The 22,463-nt window shown below is 41.9% G+C and overlaps 1 protein-coding gene and 2 long non-coding RNA genes across 13 annotated transcripts in view; all 3 read left to right on the top strand.

Moving 5' to 3' along the window:
• Nucleotides 1-22,463, top strand: part of LOC129865185 (exocyst complex component 6-like) — a 183,471-nt gene that overhangs the window by 79,115 nt on the left and 81,893 nt on the right. For all 8 annotated transcript variants that reach the window (XM_055937738.1, XM_055937791.1, XM_055937773.1 and 5 more), the window contains exons 6-8: nucleotides 1,738-1,942; nucleotides 11,824-11,979; nucleotides 17,293-17,361. In XM_055937738.1, coding sequence (XP_055793713.1) covers nucleotides 1,738-1,942; nucleotides 11,824-11,979; nucleotides 17,293-17,361 — 430 coding nt within the window. The remainder of the gene's footprint in view (nucleotides 1-1,737; nucleotides 1,943-11,823; nucleotides 11,980-17,292; nucleotides 17,362-22,463) is intronic.
• Nucleotides 1,949-4,941, top strand: LOC129865220 (uncharacterized). Of its 3 annotated transcripts, XR_008761331.1 has the most exons (4): nucleotides 1,949-2,184; nucleotides 2,429-3,986; nucleotides 4,179-4,795; nucleotides 4,890-4,941. It is a non-coding gene; the product is annotated as an uncharacterized LOC129865220 (long non-coding RNA). The 3 variants fall into 3 exon arrangements; XR_008761330.1 differs by having other exon boundaries at nucleotides 1,949-3,986; nucleotides 4,179-4,459; XR_008761329.1 differs by having other exon boundaries at nucleotides 1,949-3,986.
• Nucleotides 4,960-9,482, top strand: LOC129865217 (uncharacterized). 2 transcript variants are annotated; one of them, XR_008761327.1, is made up of 4 exons: nucleotides 4,960-6,181; nucleotides 6,848-6,893; nucleotides 8,440-8,485; nucleotides 8,632-9,482. It is a non-coding gene; the product is annotated as an uncharacterized LOC129865217 (long non-coding RNA). The 2 variants fall into 2 exon arrangements; XR_008761326.1 differs by having other exon boundaries at nucleotides 4,961-6,181; nucleotides 8,440-9,482.

Below are 22,463 nucleotides of genomic sequence, written 5' to 3'. Positions count from 1 at the left end.
CACACACACACACACACACTGGACAGGACATACTAGCACTGAACACACACACACACACACACACACACACACACACTGGACAGGACATACTAACACTGAACACACACCCACACACACACACACACACACACACACACACTGGACAGGACATACTAACACTGAACACACACACACACACACACACACACACACACACACACACACTGGACAGGACATACTAACACTGAACACACACTGGACAGGACATACTAACACTGAACACACACCTACACACACACACCTACACACACACACACACTGGACAGGACATACTAACACTGAACACACACCTACACACACACTGGACAGGACATACTAACACTGAACACACACCTACACACACACTGGGCAGGACATAGTAACACTGAACACACACCTACACACACACACACTGGGCAGGACATACTAACACTGAACACACAGTCAACACCTCCCAGCCCAGGCCTTTCGCATAAACAATAATTTTCTCTGCAACACTAAGACTGTATCTACTGTATGGCGCCACATCCAATATATTTCAACTAGTAGACATTTCCCTCTTTCAAGCTTATAAACCGATACAGTATTCATTGGTCCTCCGTCGTCTAATCATCCTTAACAGATACAGCAGTGTTTTCAGTGATAAAACCCTCGGTCAGCAGAGTGAACCGTTTGTACAGTAACAGTATGAAAGCCAACCAGACTTAGAGAGGAGGGATGTAACGCTTGTTCTCCTCCTCTTCGTCCGAAGAGGAGGAGTAGGGATCCGACCAAAATGCAGCAGGTTTTGAAAACATTATGAATTTATTAAACCACAAAGACGAACACGAAACAACACTTGGAATAATTACAAAAAAACAAAACGAACGAAGACAGACCTGAAATAGAGAACTTACATAAAACACGAAGAACGCACGAACAGGTATAGACTACAAACCAAAAACGCTACAGTCCCGTGTGGTACGAACATACAATACACACGGAAGACAACCACCCACAAACAAACAGTGTGAACAGCCTACCTTTATATGGTTCTCAATCAGAGGAAACGTCAAACACCTGTCCCTGATTGAGAACCATATAAGGCTAATTACCAATGACCTAAACATAGAAACACAAAACATAGAATGCCCACCCCAACTCACGTCCTGACCAACTAAACACATACAAAAATAACAGACAACAGGTCAGGAACGTGACAAGGGATGAGATGTGACGGTGGAGGGATCCGTGTGTTCCAGATACTATGCTGAACCGTTTGTACAGTAACAGTATGAAAGCCAACCAGACTTAGAGAGGAGGGATGAGATGTGGAGGGATCTGTGTGTTCCAGATACTATGCTGAACCGTTTGTACAGTAACAGTATGAAAGCCAACCAGACTTAGAGAGGAGGGATGAGATGTGACGGTGGAGGGGTCCGTGTGTTCCAGATACTATGCTGAACCGTTTGTACAGTAACAGTATGAAAGCCAACCAGACTTAGAGAGGAGGGATGAGATGTGACGGTGGAGGGGTCCGTGTGTTCCAGATACTATGCTGAACCGTTTGTACAGTAACAGTATGAAAGCCAACCAGACTTAGAGAGGAGGGATGAGATGTGACGGTGGAGGGGTCCGTGTGTTCCAGATACTATGCTGAACCGTTTGTACAGTAACAGTATGAAAGCCAACCAGACTCAGAGAGGAGGGATGAGATGTGGAGGGATCTGTGTGTTCCAGATACTATGCAGCGTTGAAGACCATGGAGCAGCTGGAGAAGGTGTACATCCCGCGGGTCAGCCGCTACCGCTTCTGTCAGATCATGGCGGAGAACCTGCCCAAGCTCAGAGAGGACATTAAGGATATCTCCATGTCCGACCTCAAGGACTTCCTGGAGAGCATCAGGAAACACTCGGACAAGATCGGAGAGACCGCCATGAAACAGGTATGAGACGTTGTTATAGAAACAGGCAGAGTACAGGTATAAAACAGGTATGAGACGTTGTTATAGAAACAGGCAGAGTACAGGTATAAAACAGGTATGAGACGTTGTTATATAGAAACAGGCAGAGTACAGGTATAAAACAGGTATGAGACGTTGTTGTTATAGAAACAGGCAGAGTACAGGTATAAAACAGGTATGAGACGTTGTTATATAGAAACAGGCAGAGTACAGGTATAAAACAGGTATGAGACGTTGTTATATAGAAACAGACAGAGTACAGGTATAAAACAGGTATGAGACGTTGTTATATAGAAACAGGCAGAGTACAGGTATAAAACAGGTATGAGACGTTGTTATAGAAACAGGCAGAGTACAGGTATGAAACAGGTATGAGACGTTGTTGTTATAGAAACAGGCAGAGTACAGGTATAAAACAGGTAGGAGACGTTGTTATATAGAAACAGGCAGAGTACAGGTATAAAACAGGTATGAGACGTTGTTATATAGAAACAGGCAGAGTACAGGTATAAAACAGGTATGAGACATTGTTACTATAGAAACAGGCAGAGTACAGGTATAAAACAGGTATGAGACGTTGTTGTTATAGAAACAGGCAGAGTACAGGTATAAAACAGGTATGAGACGTTGTTATAGAAACAGGCAGAGTACAGGTATAAAACAGGTATGAGACGTTGTTATATAGAAACAGGCAGAGTACAGGTATAAAACAGGTATGAGACGTTGTTATATAGAAACAGGCAGAGTACAGGTATAAAACAGGTATGAGACGTTGTTATAGAAACAGGCAGAGTACAGGTATAAAACAGGTATGAGACGTTGTTATATAGAAACAGGCAGAGTACAGGTATAAAACAGGTATGAGACATTGTTACTATAGAAACAGGCAGAGTACAGGTATAAAACAGGTATGAGACGTTGTTATAGAAACAGGCAGAGTACAGGTATAAAACAGGTATGAGACGTTGTTATATAGAAACAGGCAGAGTACAGGTATAAAACAGGTATGAGACGTTGTTATATAGAAACAGGCAGAGTACAGGTATAAAACAGGTATGAGACATTGTTACTATAGAAACAGGCAGAGTACAGGTATAAAACAGGTATGAGACGTTGTTGTTATAGAAACAGGCAGAGTACAGGTATAAAACAGGTATGAGACGTTGTTATATAGAAACAGGCAGAGTACAGGTATAAAACAGGTAGGAGACGTTGTTGTTATATAGAAACAGACAGAGTACAGGTATAAAACAGGTATGAGACATTGTTACTATAGAAACAGGCAGAGTACAGGTATAAAACAGGTATGAGACGTTATATAGAAACAGGCAGAGTACAGGTATAAAACAGGTATGAGACGTTGTTATAGAAACAGGCAGAGTACAGGTATAAAACAGGTATGAGACGTTGTTATAGAAACAGGCAGAGTACAGGTATAAAACAGGTATGAGACGTTGTTATAGAAACAGGCAGAGTACAGGTATAAAACAGGTATGAGACGTTGTTATAGAAACAGGCAGAGTACAGGTATAAAACAGGTATGAGACGTTGTTATATAGAAACAGGCAGAGTACAGGTATAAAACAGGTATGAGACGTTGTTATAGAAACAGGCAGAGTACAGGTATAAAACAGGTATGAGACGTTGTTATATAGAAACAGGCAGAGTACAGGTATAAAACAGGTATGAGACGTTGTTGTTATAGAAACAGGCAGAGTACAGGTATAAAACAGGTATGAGACGTTGTTATAGAAACAGGCAGAGTACAGGTATAAAACAGGTATGAGACGTTGTTATATAGAAACAGGCAGAGTACAGGTATAAAACAGGTATGAGACGTTGTTATATAGAAACAGGCAGAGTACAGGTATAAAACAGGTATGAGACGTTGTTATATAGAAACAGGCAGAGTACAGGTATAAAACAGGTATGAGACGTTGTTATATAGAAACAGGCAGAGTACAGGTATAAAACAGGTATGAGACGTTGTTGTTATAGAAACAGGCAGAGTACAGGTATAAAACAGGTATGAGACGTTGTTATAGAAACAGGCAGAGTACAGGTATAAAACAGGTATGAGACGTTGTTATATAGAAACAGGCAGAGTACAGGTATAAAACAGGTATGAGACGTTGTTATAGAAACAGGCAGAGTACAGGTATAAAACAGGTATGAGACGTTGTTATATAGAAACAGGCAGAGTACAGGTATAAAACAGGTATGAGACGTTATATAGAAACAGGCAGAGTACAGGTATAAAACAGGTATGAGACGTTGTTGTATAGAAACAGGCAGAGTACAGGTATGAGACGTTGTTATATAGAAACAGGCAGAGTACAGGTATAAAACAGGTAGGAGACGTTGTTGTTATATAGAAACAGACAGAGTACAGGTATAAAACAGGTATGAGACATTGTTACTATAGAAACAGGCAGAGTACAGGTATAAAACAGGTATGAGACGTTATATAGAAACAGGCAGAGTACAGGTATAAAACAGGTATGAGACGTTGTTATAGAAACAGGCAGAGTACAGGTATAAAACAGGTATGAGACGTTGTTATAGAAACAGGCAGAGTACAGGTATAAAACAGGTATGAGACGTTGTTATAGAAACAGGCAGAGTACAGGTATAAAACAGGTATGAGACGTTGTTATATAGAAACAGGCAGAGTACAGGTATAAAACAGGTATGAGACGTTGTTATAGAGAAACAGGCAGAGTACAGGTATAAAACAGGTATGAGACGTTGTTATAGAAACAGGCAAAGTACAGGTATAAAACAGGTATGAGACGTTGTTGTTATAGAAACAGGCAGAGTACAGGTATAAAACAGGTATGAGACGTTGTTATAGAAACAGGCAGAGTACAGGTATAAAACAGGTATGAGACGTTGTTGTAGAAACAGGCAGAGTACAGGTATAAAACAGGTATGAGACGTTATATAGAAACAGGCAGAGTACAGGTATAAAACAGGTATGAGACGTTGTTATATAGAAACAGACAGAGTACAGGTATAAAACAGGTATGAGACGTTGTTATATAGAAACAGGCAGAGTACAGGTATAAAACAGGTATGAGACGTTGTTATATAGAAACAGGCAGAGTACAGGTATAAAACAGGTATGAGACGTTGTTATATAGAAACAGGCAGAGTACAGGTATAAAACAGGTATGAGACGTTGTTATAGAAACAGGCAGAGTACAGGTATAAAACAGGTATGAGACGTTGTTATATAGAAACAGGCAGAGTACAGGTATAAAACAGGTATGAGACGTTGTTATATAGAAACAGGCAGAGTACAGGTATAAAACAGGTATGAGACGTTGTTATAGAAACAGGCAGAGTACAGGTATAAAACAGGTATGAGACGTTGTTATAGAAACAGGCAGAGTACAGGTATAAAACAGGTATGAGACGTTGTTATATAGAAACAGACAGAGTACAGGTATAAAACAGCTATGAGACGTTAGAGAAACAGGCAGAGTACAGGTATAAAACAGGTATGAGACGTTGTTATATAGAAACAGGCAGAGTACAGGTATAAAACAGGTATGAGACGTTGTTATATAGAAACAGGCAGAGTACAGGTATAAAACAGGTATGAGACGTTATATAGAAACAGGCAGAGTACAGGTATAAAACAGGTATGAGACGTTGTTATATAGAAACAGGCAGAGTACAGGTATAAAACAGGTATGAGACGTTGTTATAGAAACAGGCAGAGTACAGGTATAAAACAGGTATGAGACGTTGTTATATAGAAACAGGCAGAGTACAGGTATAAAACAGGTATGAGACGTTGTTATATAGAAACAGGCAGAGTACAGGTATAAAACAGGTATGAGACGTTATATAGAAACAGGCAGAGTACAGGTATAAAACAGGTATGAGACGTTGTTATAGAAACAGGCAGAGTACAGGTATAAAACAGGTATGAGACGTTGTTATAGAAACAGGCAGAGTACAGGTATAAAACAGGTATGAGACGTTGTTATATAGAAACAGGCAGAGTACAGGTATAAAACAGGTATGAGACGTTGTTATATAGAAACAGGCAGAGTACAGGTATAAAACAGGTATGAGACGTTGTTATAGAAACAGGCAGAGTACAGGTATAAAACAGGTATGAGACGTTGTTATATAGAAACAGGCAGAGTACAGGTATAAAACAGGTATGAGACGTTATATAGAAACAGGCAGAGTACAGGTATAAAACAGGTATGAGACGTTGTTATAGAAACAGGCAGAGTACAGGTATAAAACAGGTATGAGACGTTATAGAAACAGGCAGAGTACAGGTATAAAACAGGTATGAGACGTTGTTATAGAAACAGGCAGAGTACAGGTATAAAACAGGTATGAGACGTTGTTATATAGAAACAGGCAGAGTACAGGTATATAACAGGTATGAGACGTTGTTATAGAAACAGGCAGAGTACAGGTATAAAACAGGTATGAGACGTTGTTATATAGAAACAGACAGAGTACAGGTATAAAACAGGTATGAGACGTTGTTATATAGAAACAGGCAGAGTACAGGTATAAAACAGGTATGAGACGTTGTTATAGAAACAGGCAGAGTACAGGTATAAAACAGGTATGAGACGTTGTTATAGAAACAGGCAGAGTACAGGTATAAAACAGGTATGAGACGTTGTTATATAGAAACAGACAGAGTACAGGTATAAAACAGGTATGAGACGTTGTTATAGAAACAGGCAGAGTACAGGTATAAAACAGGTATGAGACGTTGTTATAGAAACAGGCAGAGTACAGGTATAAAACAGGTATGAGACGTTGTTGTTATAGAAACAGGCAGAGTACAGGTATAAAACAGGTATGAGACGTTGTTATAGAAACAGGCAGAGTACAGGTATAAAACAGGTATGAGACGTTATATAGAAACAGGCAGAGTACAGGTATAAAACAGGTATGAGACGTTGTTATAGAAACAGACAGAGTACAGGTATAAAACAGGTATGAGACGTTGTTATATAGAAACAGGCAGAGTACAGGTATAAAACAGGTATGAGACGTTGTTATATAGAAACAGGCAGAGTACAGGTATAAAACAGGTATGAGACGTTGTTATAGAAACAGGCAGAGTACAGGTATAAACAGGTATGAGACGTTGTTATAGAAACAGGCAGAGTACAGGTATAAAACAGGTATGAGACGTTGTTATATAGAAACAGGCAGAGTACAGGTATAAAACAGGTATGAGACGTTGTTATATAGAAACAGGCAGAGTACAGGTATAAAACAGGTATGAGACGTTGTTATATAGAAACAGGCAGAGTACAGGTATAAAACAGGTATGAGACGTTGTTATATAGAAACAGGCAGAGTACAGGTATAAAACAGGTATGAGACGTTGTTATATAGAAACAGGCAGAGTACAGGTATAAAACAGGTATGAGACGTTGTTATAGAAACAGGCAGAGTACAGGTATAAAACAGGTATGAGACGTTGTTATATAGAAACAGACAGAGTACAGGTATAAAACAGGTATGAGACGTTGTTATATAGAAACAGGCAGAGTACAGGTATAAAACAGGTATGAGACGTTGTTATATAGAAACAGACAGAGTACAGGTATAAAACAGGTATGAGACGTTGTTATAGAAACAGGCAGAGTACAGGTATAAAACAGGTATGAGACGTTGTTATATAGAAACAGGCAGAGTACAGGTATAAAACAGGTATGAGACGTTGTTGTATAGAAACAGGCAGAGTACAGGTATAAAACAGGTATGAGACGTTGTTGTTATAGAAACAGGCAGAGTACAGGTATAAAACAGGTATGAGACGTTGTTATATAGAAACAGGCAGAGTACAGGTATAAAACAGGTATGAGACGTTGTTATATAGAAACAGGCAGAGTACAGGTATAAAACAGGTATGAGACGTTGTTATAGAAACAGGCAGAGTACAGGTATAAAACAGGTATGAGACGTTGTTGTTATAGAAACAGGCAGAGTACAGGTATAAAACAGGTATGAGACATTGTTACTATAGAAACAGGCAGAGTACAGGTATAAAACAGGTATGAGACGTTGTTGTTATAGAAACAGGCAGAGTACAGGTATAAAACAGGTATGAGACGTTATATAGAAACAGACAGAGTACAGGTATAAAACAGGTATGAGACGTTGTTATATAGAAACAGGCAGAGTACAGGTATAAAACAGGTATGAGACGTTGTTATAGAAACAGGCAGAGTACAGGTATAAAACAGGTATGAGACGTTGTTATAGAAACAGGCAGAGTACAGGTATAAAACAGGTATGAGACGTTGTTATATAGAAACAGGCAGAGTACAGGTATAAAACAGGTATGAGACGTTGTTATAGAAACAGGCAGAGTACAGGTATAAAACAGGTATGAGACGTTGTTATAGAAACAGGCAGAGTACAGGTATAAAACAGGTATGAGACGTTGTTATAGAAACAGGCAGAGTACAGGTATAAAACAGGTATGAGACGTTATATAGAAACAGGCAGAGTACAGGTATAAAACAGGTATGAGACGTTGTTATATATAAACAGGCAGAGTACAGGTATATAACAGGTATGAGACGTTGTTGTTATAGAAACAGGCAGAGTACAGGTATAAAACAGGTATGAGACGTTGTTATAGAAACAGGCAGAGTACAGGTATAAAACAGGTATGAGACGTTGTTGTTATATAGAAACAGGCAGAGTACAGGTATAAAACAGGTATGAGACGTTGTTGTTATAGAAACAGGCAGAGTACAGGTATAAAACAGGTATGAGACGTTGTTACTATAGAAACAGGCAGAGTACAGGTATAAAACAGGTATGAGACGTTGTTATAGAAACAGGCAGAGTACAGGTATAAAACAGGTATGAGACGTTGTTATAGAAACAGGCAGAGTACAGGTATAAAACAGGTATGAGACGTTGTTGTTATAGAAACAGGCAGAGTACAGGTATAAAACAGGTATGAGACGTTGTTATAGAAACAGGCAGAGTACAGGTATAAAACAGGTATGAGACGTTGTTGTTATAGAAACAGGCAGAGTACAGGTATAAAACAGGTATGAGACGTTGTTACTATAGAAACAGGCAGAGTACAGGTATAAAACAGGTATGAGACGTTGTTATATAGAAACAGGCAGAGTACAGGTATAAAACAGGTATGAGACGTTGTTATAGAAACAGGCAGAGTACAGGTATAAAACAGGTATGAGACGTTGTTGTTATAGAAACAGGCAGAGTACAGGTATAAAACAGGTTTGAGACGTTGTTATAGAAACAGGCAGAGTACAGGTATAAAACAGGTATGAGACGTTGTTATATAGAAACAGGCAGAGTACAGGTATAAAACAGGTATGAGACGTTGTTATATAGAAACAGGCAGAGTACAGGTATAAAACAGGTATGAGACGTTGTTATATAGAAACAGGCAGAGTACAGGTATAAAACAGGTATGAGACGTTGTTATATAGAAACAGGCAGAGTACAGGTATAAAACAGGTTTGAGACGTTGTTATAGAAACAGGCAGAGTACAGGTATAAAACAGGTATGAGACGTTGTTATATAGAAACAGGCAGAGTACAGGTATAAAACAGGTTTGAGACGTTGTTATAGAAACAGGCAGAGTACAGGTATAAAACAGGTATGAGACGTTGTTATATAGAAACAGGCAGAGTACAGGTATAAAACAGGTATGAGACGTTGTTATAGAAACAGGCAGAGTACAGGTATAAAACAGGTATGAGACGTTGTTATATAGAAACAGGCAGAGTACAGGTATAAAACAGGTATGAGACGTTGTTATAGAAACAGGCAGAGTACAGGTATAAAACAGGTATGAGACGTTGTTATATAGAAACAGGCAGAGTACAGGTATAAAACAGGTATGAGACGTTGTTATAGAAACAGGCAGAGTACAGGTATAAAACAGGTATGAGACGTTGTTATAGAAACAGGCAGAGTACAGGTATAAAACAGGTATGAGATGTTGTTATATAGAAACAGGCAGAGTACAGGTATAAAACAGGTATGAGACGTTGTTATATAGAAACAGGCAGAGTACAGGTATAAAACAGGTATGAGACGTTGTTGTTATATAGAAACAGGCAGAGTACAGGTATAAAACAGGTATGAGACGTTGTTATAGAAACAGGCAGAGTACAGGTATAAAACAGGTATGAGACGTTGTTATAGAAACAGGCAGAGTACAGGTATAAAACAGGCATGAGACGTTGTTATAGAAACAGGCAGAGTACAGGTATAAAACAGGTATGAGACGTTGTTATATAGAAACAGGCAGAGTACAGGTATAAAACAGGTATGAGACGTTGTTGTATAGAAACAGGCAGAGTACAGGTATAAAACAGGTATGAGACGTTGTTGTTATAGAAACAGGCAGAGTACAGGTATAAAACAGGTATGAGACGTTGTTATAGAAACAGGCAGAGTACAGGTATAAAACAGGTATGAGACGTTGTTATAGAAACAGGCAGAGTACAGGTATAAAACAGGTATGAGACGTTGTTATATAGAAACAGGCAGAGTACAGGTATAAAACAGGTATGAGACGTTGTTATAGAAACAGGCAGAGTACAGGTATAAAACAGGTATGAGACGTTGTTATATAGAAACAGGCAGAGTACAGGTATGAGACTGGCCCTTTGGACACTGTGTTAACTAATATCTAGACGAGCTTCAATGCCATACAACTCTCCTTCCGTGGCCTCCAACTGCTCTTAAACGCTAGTAAAACTAAATGCATGCTCTTCAACCGATCGCTGCCCGCACCTCCCTGCCTGTCTAGCATCACTACTCTGGACGGTTCTTACTTAGAATATGTGGACAACTACAAATACCTAGGTGTCTGGTTAGACTGTAAACTCTCCTTCCAGACTCACATTAAGGTCTCCAATCCAAAATTCAATCTAGAATTGGCTTCCTATTTCGCAACAAAGCCTCCTTCACTCATGCTGCCAAACATACCCTCGTAAAACTGACTATCCTACCAATCCTCGACTTCGGCGATGTCATTTACAAAATAGCCTCCAATACTCTACTCAATAAATTGGATGCAGTCTATCACAGTGCCATACTCGTTGCCAAACCCACTGGCTCCAGGTCATCTATAAGTCTCTGCTAGGTAAAGCCCCGCCTTATCTCAGCTCACTGGTCACCATAGCAACACGCACCTGTAGCACGCGCTCCAGCAGGTATATCTCACTGGTCACCCCCAAAGCCAACTCCTCCTTTGGCCGCCTTTCCTTCCAGTTCTCTGCTGTCAATGACTGGAACGAACTGCAAAAATCACTGAAGCTGGAGACTCATATCTCCCTCACTAACTTCAAGCACCAGCTGTCAGAGCAGCTCACAGATCACCTCACCTGTACATAGCCCATCTGTAAACAGCCCATCTAACTATCTCATCCACATATTGTTATTTATCACTAGTATCTCTACTTGCACATTCATCTTCTGCACATCTATCACTCCAGTGTTTAATTTGCTAAATTGTAATTATTTCGCCACCATGGCCTATTTTATTGCTTTACCTCCCTTATCCTACCCCATTTGCACACATTGTATATAGATTTTTTTCCTACTGTATTATTGACTGTATGTTTGTTTTATTCCATGTGTAACTATGTGTTGTTGTATGTGTCGAACTGCTTTGCTTTATCTTGGCCAGGTTGCAGTTGTAAATGAGAACTTGTTCTCAACTAGCCTACCTGGTTAAATAAAGGTGAAATAAATAAAATAAATCTTCAATCTATTGTAGTAAATGAACAAAAAATGTGTGATGTTGAAGCTTTGGAAGCGTCCTCTGAGAAGGAGGTCTGACTGTGTTGTATGTTCCTCCCAGGCTCAGCAGCACAGGACGTTTAACAGTTCGGTTCAGAAGCGCGACAGTAGTGTGGGCGACACCAAGCCAGTCTACTCCCTGAACGGCCGGACGCCAACGCAGCACAACGGCCTCGCCGCGGAGGAGGGAGGGGAGGAGGACCAATCAGAGGAGGAGGTGAGAGAGGACTCTTCTCGAAGTAACTTTTCAGACCTCTTTTTTTCATAGTTTGTACTTTTTCATACTCTTTGGTCCAGTATTACCGTAACACCCTGTATATAGCCTCCACATCATACTCTTTGGTCCAGTATTACCGTAACACCCTGTATATAGCCTCCACATCATACTCTTTGGTCCAGTATTACCGTAACACCCTGTATATAGCCTCCACATCATACTCTTTGGTCCAGTATTACCGTAACACCCTGTATATAGCCTCCACATCATACTCTTTGGTCCAGTATTACCGTAACACCCTGTATATAGCCTCCACATCATACTCTTTGGTCCAGTATTACCGTAACACCCTGTATATAGCCTTCACATCGTACTCTTTGGTCCAGTATTACCGTAACACCCTGTATATAGCCTCCACATCATACTCTTTGGTCCAGTATTACCGTAACACCCTGTATATAGCCTCCACATCGTACTCTTTGGTCCAGTATTACCGTAACACCCTGTATATAGCCTCCACATCGTACTCTTTGGTCCAGTATGACCGTAACACCCTGTATATAGCCTCCACGTCATACTCTTTGGTCCAGTATTACCGTAACACCCTGTATATAGCCTCCACGTCATACTCTTTGGTCCAGTATTACCGTAACACCCTGTATATAGCCTCCACATCATACTCTTTGGTCCAGTATTACCGTAACACCCTGTATATAGCCTCCACATCATACTCTTTGGTCCAGTATTACCGTAACACCCTGTATATAGCCTCCACATCATACTCTTTGGTCCAGTATTACCGTAACACCCTGTATATAGCCTCCACATCGTACTCTTTGGTCCAGTATTACCGTAACACCCTGTATATAGCCTCCACATCGTACTCTTTGGTCCAGTATTACCGTAACACCCTGTATATAGCCTCCACATCGTACTCTTTGGTCCAGTATTACCGTAACACCCTGTATATAGCCTCCACATCATACTCTTTGGTCCAGCATTACCGTAACACCCTGTATATAGCCTCCACATCATACTCTTTGGTCCAGTATTACCGTAACACCCTGTATATAGCCTCCACATCATACTCTTTGGTCCAGTATGACCGTAACACCCCGTATATAGCCTCCACATCATACTCTTTGGTCCAGTATTACCGTAACACCCCGTATATAGCCTCCACATCATACTCTTTGGTCCAGTATTACCGTAACACCCTGTATATAGCCTCCACATGGTACTCTTTGGTCCAGTATTACCGTAACACCCTGTATATAGCCTCCACATCATACTCTTTGGTCCAGTATTACCGTAACACCCTGTATATAGCCTCCACATCATACTCTTTGGTCCAGTATTACCGTAACACCCTGTATATAGCCCCCACATCATACTCTTTGGTCCAGTATTACCGTAACACCCTGTATATAGCCTCCACATCGTACTCTTTGGTCCAGTATTACCGTAACACCCTGTATATAGCCTCCACCTCGTACTCTTGGTCCAGTATTACCGTAACACCCTGTATATAGCCTCCACATCATACTCTTTGGTCCAGTATTACCGTAACACCCTGTATATAGCCTCCACATCATACTCTTTGGTCCAGTATTACCGTAACACCCTGTATATAGCCTCCACATCGTACTCTTTGGTCCAGTATTACCGTAACACCCTGTATATAGCCTCCACATCATACTCTTTGGTCCAGTATTACCGTAACACCCTGTATATAGCCTCCACGTCATACTCTTTGGTCCAGTATTACCGTAACACCCTGTATATAGCCTCCACATCATACTCTTTGGTCTAGTATTACCGTAACACCCTGTATATAGCCTCCACATCGTACTCTTAGGTCCAGTATGACCGTAACACCCTGTATATAGCCTCCACATCATACTCTTTGGTCCAGTATTACCATAACACCCTGTATATAGCCTCCACATCGTACTCTTTGGTCCAGTATTACCGTAACACCCTGTATATAGCCTCCACATCATACTCTTTGGTCCAGTATTACCGTAACACCCTGTATATAGCCTCCACATCGTACTCTTTGGTCCAGTATTACCGTAGCACCCTGTATATAGCCTCCACATCATACTCTTTGGTCCAGTATTACCGTAACACCCTGTATATAGCCTCCACATCGTACTCTTTGGTCCAGTATTACCGTAGCACCCTGTATATAGCCTCCACATCATACTCTTTGGTCTAGTATTACCGTAACACCCTGTATATAGCCTCCACATCGTACTCTTTGGTCCAGTATGACCGTAACACCCTGTATATAGCCTCCACATCATACTCTTTGGTCCAGTATTACCGTAACACCCTGTATATAGCCTCCACATCATGCTCTTTGGTCCAGTATTAAAACAACACGTTGAAGTTATCCACACTTAATGTGAAGCTTCCTGCCATCCAGGACCTCTATACCAGGCGGTGTCAGAGGAAGGCACTAAGGATTGTCAAAGACTCCAGCCACCCTAGTCATAGACTGTTCCCTCTGCTACCGTACAGCAAGTGGTACTGGAGCTCCAAGTCTAGGTCCAAGAGGCTTCTAAACAGCTTCTACCCCCAAGCCATAAGACTTCTGAACATCTAATGAAATGGCTACCCAGACTATTTGCACCCCCCCTGCCCCGCCCCGCCCTTTACACACCACTGCTACTCTCGGTTATTATCTATTCATAGTCACTTTAATAGCTCTACCTACATGTACATATTACCTCAATTACCTCGACTAACCGGTGCCCCCGCACATTGACTCAGTGCTGGTACCCCCTGTATATAGCCTCCGCATTGACTCTGTACTGGTAGTCCCTGTATATAGCCTCCACATTGACTCTGTACCGGTACCCCCTGTATATAGCCTCCACATTGACTCTGTACCGGTACCCCCTGTATATAGCCTCCACATTGACTCTGTACCGGTACCCCCTGTATATAGTCTCCACATTGACTCTGTACTGTAATACCCTGTATATAGCCTCCACATTGACTCTGTACTGGTACCCCCTGTATATAGCCTCCACATTGACTCTGTACCGTAACACCCTGTATATAGCCTCCACATTGCCTCTGTACCGGTACACCCTGTATATAGCCTCCACATTGACTCTGTACCGGTACCCCCCTGTATATAGCCTCCACATTGACTCTGTACCGGTACCCCCTGTATATAGCCTCCACATTGACTCTGTACCGTAACACCCTGTATATAGCCTCCACATTGACTCTGTACCGGTACCCCCTGTATATAGTCTCCACATTGACTCTGTACCGGTACCCCCTGTATATAGCCTCCACATTGACTCTCTACCCCCTGTATATAGCCTCCACATTGACTCTGTACCGGTACCCCCTGTATATAGCCTCCACATTGACTCTGTGCCGGTAACCCCTGTATATAGCCTCCACATTGACTCTGTACCGGTTCCCCCTGTATATAGCCTCCACATTGACTCTGTACCGGTACCCCCTGTATATAGCCTCCACATTGACTCTGTACCGGTACCCCTTGTATATAGCCTCCACATTGACTCTGTACCGGTACCCCCTGTATATAGCCTCCACATTGACTCTGTACCGGTACCCCTTGTATATAGCCTCCACATTGACTCTGTACCGGTACACCCTGTATATAGTGTCACTATTGTTATTTTACTGCTGCTCTTTACTTACTATTTGTTATTCGTATCTGTATTTTTTTTAACTGTAAGGTTGTATTTGGTGCATCTGACTAACATTTTGATTTTATTTGTAATGTGGTTTAACTTCCTGACTGTGGTTCACTAACGTGGTTTAACTTCCTGACTGTGGTTCTCTAACGTAACGTGGTTTAACTTCCTGACTGTGGTTCTCCAACGTAACGTGGTTTAACTTCCTGACTGTGGTTCACTAACGTGGTTTAACTTCCTGACTGTGGTTCACTAACGTGGTTTAACTTCCTGACTGTGGTTCTCTAACATGGTTTAACTTCCTGACTGTGGTTCTCCAACGTAACGTGGTTTAACTTCCTGACTGTGGTTCACTAACGTGGTTTAACTTCCTGACTGTGGTTCACTAACGTGGTTTAACTTCCTGACTGTGGTTCACTAACGTAACGTGGTTTAACTTCCTGACTGTGGTTCACTAACGTAACGTGGTTTAACTTCCTGACTGTGGTTCACTATCGTAACGTGGTTTAACTTCCTGACTGTGGTTCACTAACGTGGTTTAACTTCCTGACTGTGGTTCTCTAACGTGGTTTAACTTCCTGACTGTGGTTCTCTGAAGTAACGTGGTTTAACTTCCTGACTGTGGTTCACTAACGTGGTTTAACTTCCTGACTGTGGTTCACTAACGTGGTTTAACTTCCTGACTGTGGTTCACTAACGTGGTTTAACTTCCTGACTGTGGTTCACTAACGTGGTTTAACTTCCTGACTGTGGTTCTCTAACGTGGTTTAACTTCCTGACTGTGGTTCTCTAACGTAACGTGGTTTAACTTCCTGACTGTGGTTCACTAACGTGGTTTAACTTCCTGACTGTGGATCACTAACGTGGTTTAACTGCCTGACTGTGGTTCTCTAACGTGGTTTAACTTCCTGACTGGTTCACTAACGTAGTTTAACTTCCTGACTGTGGTTCTCTAACGTAACGTGGTTTAACTTCCTGACTGTGGTTCACTAACGTAGTTTAACTTCCTGACTGTGGTTCTCTAACGTGGTTTTACTTCCTGACTGTGGTTCACTAACGTAACGTGGTTTAACTTACTGACTGTGGTTCACTAACGTGGTTTAACTTCCTGACTGTGGTTCTCTAACGTGGTTTAACTTCCTGACTTTGGTTCACTAACGTGGTTTAACTTCCTGACTGTGGTTCACTAACGTAACGTGGTTTAACTTCCTGACTGTGGTTCTCTAACGTGGTTTTACTTCCTGACTGTGGTTCTCTAACGTGGTTTAACTTCCTGACTGTGGTTCACTAACGTGGTTTAACTTCCTGACTGTGGTTCTCTAACGTGGTTTTACTTCCTGACTGTGGTTCACTAACGTGGTTTAACTTCCTGACTGTGGTTCACTAACGTGGTTTAACTTCCTGACTGTGGTTCTCTAACGTGGTTTTACTTCCTGACTGTGGTTCACTAACGTGGTTTAACTTCCTGACTGTGGTTCTCTAACGTGGTTTAACTTCCTGACTGTGGTTCACTAACGTGGTTTAACTTCCTGACTGTGGTTCTCTAACGTGGTTTAACTTCCTGACTGTGGTTCTCTAACGTGGTTTAACTTCCTGACTGGTTCACTAACGTGGTTTAACCTCCCAGGTGTTAACAGCCCAGGACCTGGTGGACTTCTCTCCTGTGTACAGATGTCTCCACATCTACACCGTTCTGGTATGTACACTATTTATTATTACTTATTATTGTTATTATTACTTAATGGCACCCTATTCCCTACATAGGACCCATAGGGCCCTGGTCAACAGTAGTGTTCTATATAGGGAATAGGGCTCTGGTCAACAGTAGTGTTCTATATAGGGAATAGGGCCCTGGTCAACAGTAGTGTTCTATATAGGGAATAGGGCTCTGGTCAACAGTAGTGTTCTATATAGGGAATAGGGCTCTGGTCAACAGTAGTTTTCTATATAGGGAATAGGGCTCTGGTCTACAGTAGTGTACTATATAGGGAATGGGCTCTGGTCAACAGTAGTTGACCATATAGGGAATAGGGCCCTGGTCAACAGTAGTGTTCTATATAGGGAATAGGGCTCTGGTCAACAGTAGTGTTCTATATAGGGAATAGGGCCCTGGTCAACAGTAGTGTTCTATATAGGGAATAGGGCCCTGGTCAACAGTAGTGTTCTATATAGGGAATAGGGCCCTGGTCAACAGTAGTGTTCTATATAGGGAATGGGCTCTGGTCAACAGTAGTTGACCATATAGGGAATAGGGCTCTGGTCAACAGTAGTGTTCTATATAGGGAATAGGGCTCTGGTCAACAGTAGTGTTCTATATAGGGAATAGGGCTCTGGTCAACAGTAGTGTTCTATATAGGGAATAGGGCCCTGGTCAACAGTAGTGTTCTATATAGGGAATAGGGCTCTGGTCAACAGTAGTGTTCTATATAGGGAATAGGGCCCTGGTCAACAGTAGTGTTCTATATAGGGAATAGGGCCCTGGTCAACAGTAGTGTTCTATATAGGGAATGGGCTCTGGTCAACAGTAGTTGACCATATAGGGAATAGGGCTCTGGTCAACAGTAGTGTTCTATATAGGGAATAGGGCCCTGGTCAACAGTAGTGTTCTATATAGGGAATAGGGCTCTGGTCAACAGTAGTGTTCTATATAGGGAATAGGGCCCTGGTCAACAGTAGTGTTCTATATAGGGAATAGGGCCCTGGTCAACAGTAGTGTTCTATATAGGGAATAGGGCCCTGGTCAACAGTAGTGTTCTATATAGGGAATGGGCTCTGGTCAACAGTAGTTGACCATATAGGGAATAGGGCTCTGGTCAACAGTAGTGTTCTATATAGGGAATAGGGCTCTGGTCAACAGTAGTGTTCTATATAGGGAATAGGGCCCTGGTCAACAGTAGTGTTCTATATAGGGAATAGGGCTCTGGTCAACAGTAGTGTTCTATATAGGGAATAGGGCTCTGGTCAACAGTAGTGCTCTATATAGGGAATAGGGCCCTGGTCAACAGTAGTGCTCTATATAGGGAATAGGGCTCTGGTCAACAGTAGTGTTCTATATAGGGAATAGGGCTCTGGTCAACAGTAGTGCTCTATATAGGGAATAGGGCCCTGGTCAACAGTAGTGTTCAATATAGGGAATAGGGCTCTGGTCAACAGTAGTGTTCTATATAGGGAATAGGGCTCTGGTCAACAGTAGTGGTCTATATAGGGAATAGGGCTCTGGTCAACAGTAGTTGACCATATAGGGAATAGGGCTCTGGTCAACAGTAGTTGACCATATAGGGAATAGGGCTCTGGTCAACAGTAGTGGTCTATATAGGGAATAGGGCTCTGGTCAACAGTAGTTGACCATATAGGGAATAGGGCCCTGGTCAACAGTAGTGGTCTATATAGGGAATAGGGCTCTGGTCAACAGTAGTGTACTATATAGGGAATAGGGCTCTGGTCAACAGTAGTTGACCATATAGGGAATAGGGCTCTGGTCAACAGTAGTTGACCATATAGGGAATAGGGCCCTGGTCAACAGTAGTGGTCTATATAGGGAATAGGGCTCTGGTCAACAGTAGTGTTCTACATAGGGAATAGGGCTCTGGTTAACAGTAGTGTTCTACATAGGGAATAGGGCTCTGGTTAACAGTAGTGTTCTATATAGGGAATAGGGCCCTGGTCAACAGTAGTGTTCTATATAGGGAATAGGGCCCTGGTCAACAGTAGTGTTCTATATAGGGAATAGGGCTCTGGTCAACAGTAGTGGTCTATATAGGGAATAGGGCTCTGGTCAACAGTAGTTGACCATATAGGGAATAGGGCCCTGGTCAACAGTAGTGTTCTATATAGGGAATATGGCCCTGGTCAACAGTAGTGTTCTATATAGGGAATAGGGCCCTGGTCAACAGTAGTGTTCTATATAGGGAATAGGGCTCTGGTCAACAGTAGTGTTCTATATAGGGAATAGGGCCCTGGTCAACAGTAGTGTTCTATATAGGGAATAGGGCCCTGGTCAACAGTAGTGTTCTATATAGGGAATAGGGCCCTGGTCTACAGTAGTGTTCTATATAGGGAATAGGGCTCTGGTCAACAGTAGTGGTCTATATAGGGAATAGGGCTCTGGTTAACAGTAGTGTTCTATATAGGGAATAGGGCTCTGGTCAACAGTAGTGTTCTACATAGGGAATAGGGCTCTGGTCAACAGTAGTGTTCTATATAGGGAATAGGGCTCTGGTCAACAGTAGTGTTCTATATAGGGAATAGGGCCCTGGTCAACAGTAGTGTTCTATATAGGGAATAGGGCCCTGGTCAACAGTAGTGCTCTATATAGGGAATAGGGCCCTGGTCAACAGTAGTGTTCTATATAGGGAATAGGGCTCTGGTCAACAGTAGTGGTCTATATAGGGAATAGGGCCCTGGTCAACAGTAGTGTTCTATATAGGGAATAGGGCCCTGGTCAACAGTAGTGTTCTATATAGGGAATAGGGCTCTGGTCAACAGTAGTGTTCTATATAGGGAATAGGGCCCTGGTCAACAGTAGTGTTCTATATAGGGAATAGGGCTCTGGTCAACAGTAGTGTTCTATATAGGGAATAGGGCCCTGGTCTACAGTAGTGTTCTATATAGGGAATAGGGCTCTGGTCAACAGTAGTGGTCTATATAGGGAATAGGGCTCTGGTTAACAGTAGTGTTCTATATAGGGAATAGGGCTCTGGTCAACAGTAGTGTTCTACATAGGGAATAGGGCTCTGGTCAACAGTAGTTGACCATATAGGGAATAGGGCCCTGGTCAACAGTAGTGTTCTATATAGGGAATAGGGCTCTGGTCAACAGTAGTGTTCTATATAGGGAATAGGGCTCTGGTCAACAGTAGTGTTCTATATAGGGAATAGGGCTCTGGTCAACAGTAGTGTTCTATATAGGGAATAGGGCTCTGGTCAACAGTAGTGTTCTATATAGGGAATAGGGCTCTGGTCAACAGTAGTGTTCTATATAGGGAATAGGGCCCTGGTCAACAGTAGTGTTCTATATAGGGAATAGGGCCCTGGTCAACAGTAGTGCTCTATATAGGGAATAGGGCCCTGGTCAACAGTAGTGGTCTATATAGGGAATAGGGCCCTGGTCAACAGTAGTGGTCTATATAGGGAATAGGGCCCTGGTCAACAGTAGTGTTCTATATAGGGAATAGGGCCCTGGTCAACAGTAGTGTTCTATATAGGGAATAGGGCTCTGGTCTACAGTAGTGTTCTATATAGGGAATAGGGCCCTGGTCTACAGTAGTGTTCTATATAGGGAATAGGGCTCTGGTCAACAGTAGTGCACTATATAGGGAATAGGGCCCTGGTCAACAGTAGTGTTCTATATAGGGAATAGGGCTCTGGTCAACAGTAGTGTTCTATATAGGGAATAGGGCCCTGGTCAACAGTAGTGTTCTATATAGGGAATAGGGCTCTGGTCAACAGTAGTGTTCTATATAGGGAATAGGGCCCTGGTCAACAGTAGTGCACTATAAGAGAGGAGAGAACTTTCCTCTGAATATCAGTCCTAATGACTGAGGGGCAGGGAGGGAGGGTATATACACACAAAAGTATGTGGACACCCCGTTAAATTAGTGTGTTTGGCTGTTTCAGCCACACCGTTGCTGACAGGTCTGTGAAATTGAGCACACAGCCATGCAATCTCCATAGACAAACATTGGCAGGTGAATGGCCCGTACTAAAGAGCTCAGTGACTTTCAACGTGGCACTGTCATAGGATGCCACCTTTCCAACAAGTTAGTTTGTCAAATTTTTGCCCTGCTAGAGCTGCTCCAGTCAACTGTAAGTGCTGTTATTGTGGAGTGGGTATTACCTGGTACTTCCTGTATATAGCCATGTTATTACCTGGTACTTCCTGTATATAACCATGTTATTACCTGGTACTTCCTGTATATAGCCATGTTATTACCTGGTACTTCCTGTATATAGCCATGTTATTACCTGGTACTCCCTGTATATAGCCATGTTATTACCTGGTACTTCCTGTATATAGCCATGTTATTACCTGGTACTCCCTGTATATAGCCATGTTATTACCTGGTACTTCCTGTATATAGCCATGTTATTACCTGGTACTTCCTGTATATAGCCATGTTATTACCTGGTACTTCCTGTATATAGCCATGTTATTACCTGGTACTTCCTGTATATAGCCATGTTATTACCTGGTACTTCCTGTATATAGCCATGTTATTACCTGGTACTTCCTGTATATAGCCATGTTATTACCTGGTACTTCCTGTATATAACCATGTTATTGTTTTTATTGTGTAATTTGTCCTTGTTTTATTTAGCAAATAATAGTCTCACTTTTAAACTGCGTTGTTGGTTAAGGGCTTGTAATTTAAGCATTTCACTCAAGTCTACACCTGTTGTATTATGCTCATGTGACCAATAACATCTGTTTTATTTGCATATTTTTGTGAGGGAACGACTACTCTCTGAAGTGCACATGTACAATAACTCTTCGTCCTTGCGCTCCTAAGCCATGGCGTTTTTAGAAACTAGGGTAAAGTCTACAAAACGCAGTCCCCTCTGTTCTTAACCGATTATAGTTTTTGGGAACAGAAAACTGTAATGAGGTCAAATGTTTCACCAATGACAACTTGCTGAATGTCGTCCAATCTTCTCCCGCTGCCAGCCACTGGACTTCCTGCCGGCCACTGGACTTCCTGTCATCGCCATCTGGCTCGTTGTTGTGTGTTTCTAGGGTGACAGAGAGACTTGACATTTCTACATGGGGTGAACCATCTGGCTCGTTGTTGTGTGTTTCTAG

The sequence above is a fragment of the Salvelinus fontinalis genome, chromosome 1, assembly GCF_029448725.1.
Source record: "Salvelinus fontinalis isolate EN_2023a chromosome 1, ASM2944872v1, whole genome shotgun sequence".
Taxonomy (NCBI): Eukaryota; Metazoa; Chordata; class Actinopteri; order Salmoniformes; family Salmonidae; genus Salvelinus; species Salvelinus fontinalis.
Note: the sequence above shows the minus strand (reverse complement) of the source record. Positions and strands in the feature narration are given on the sequence as shown.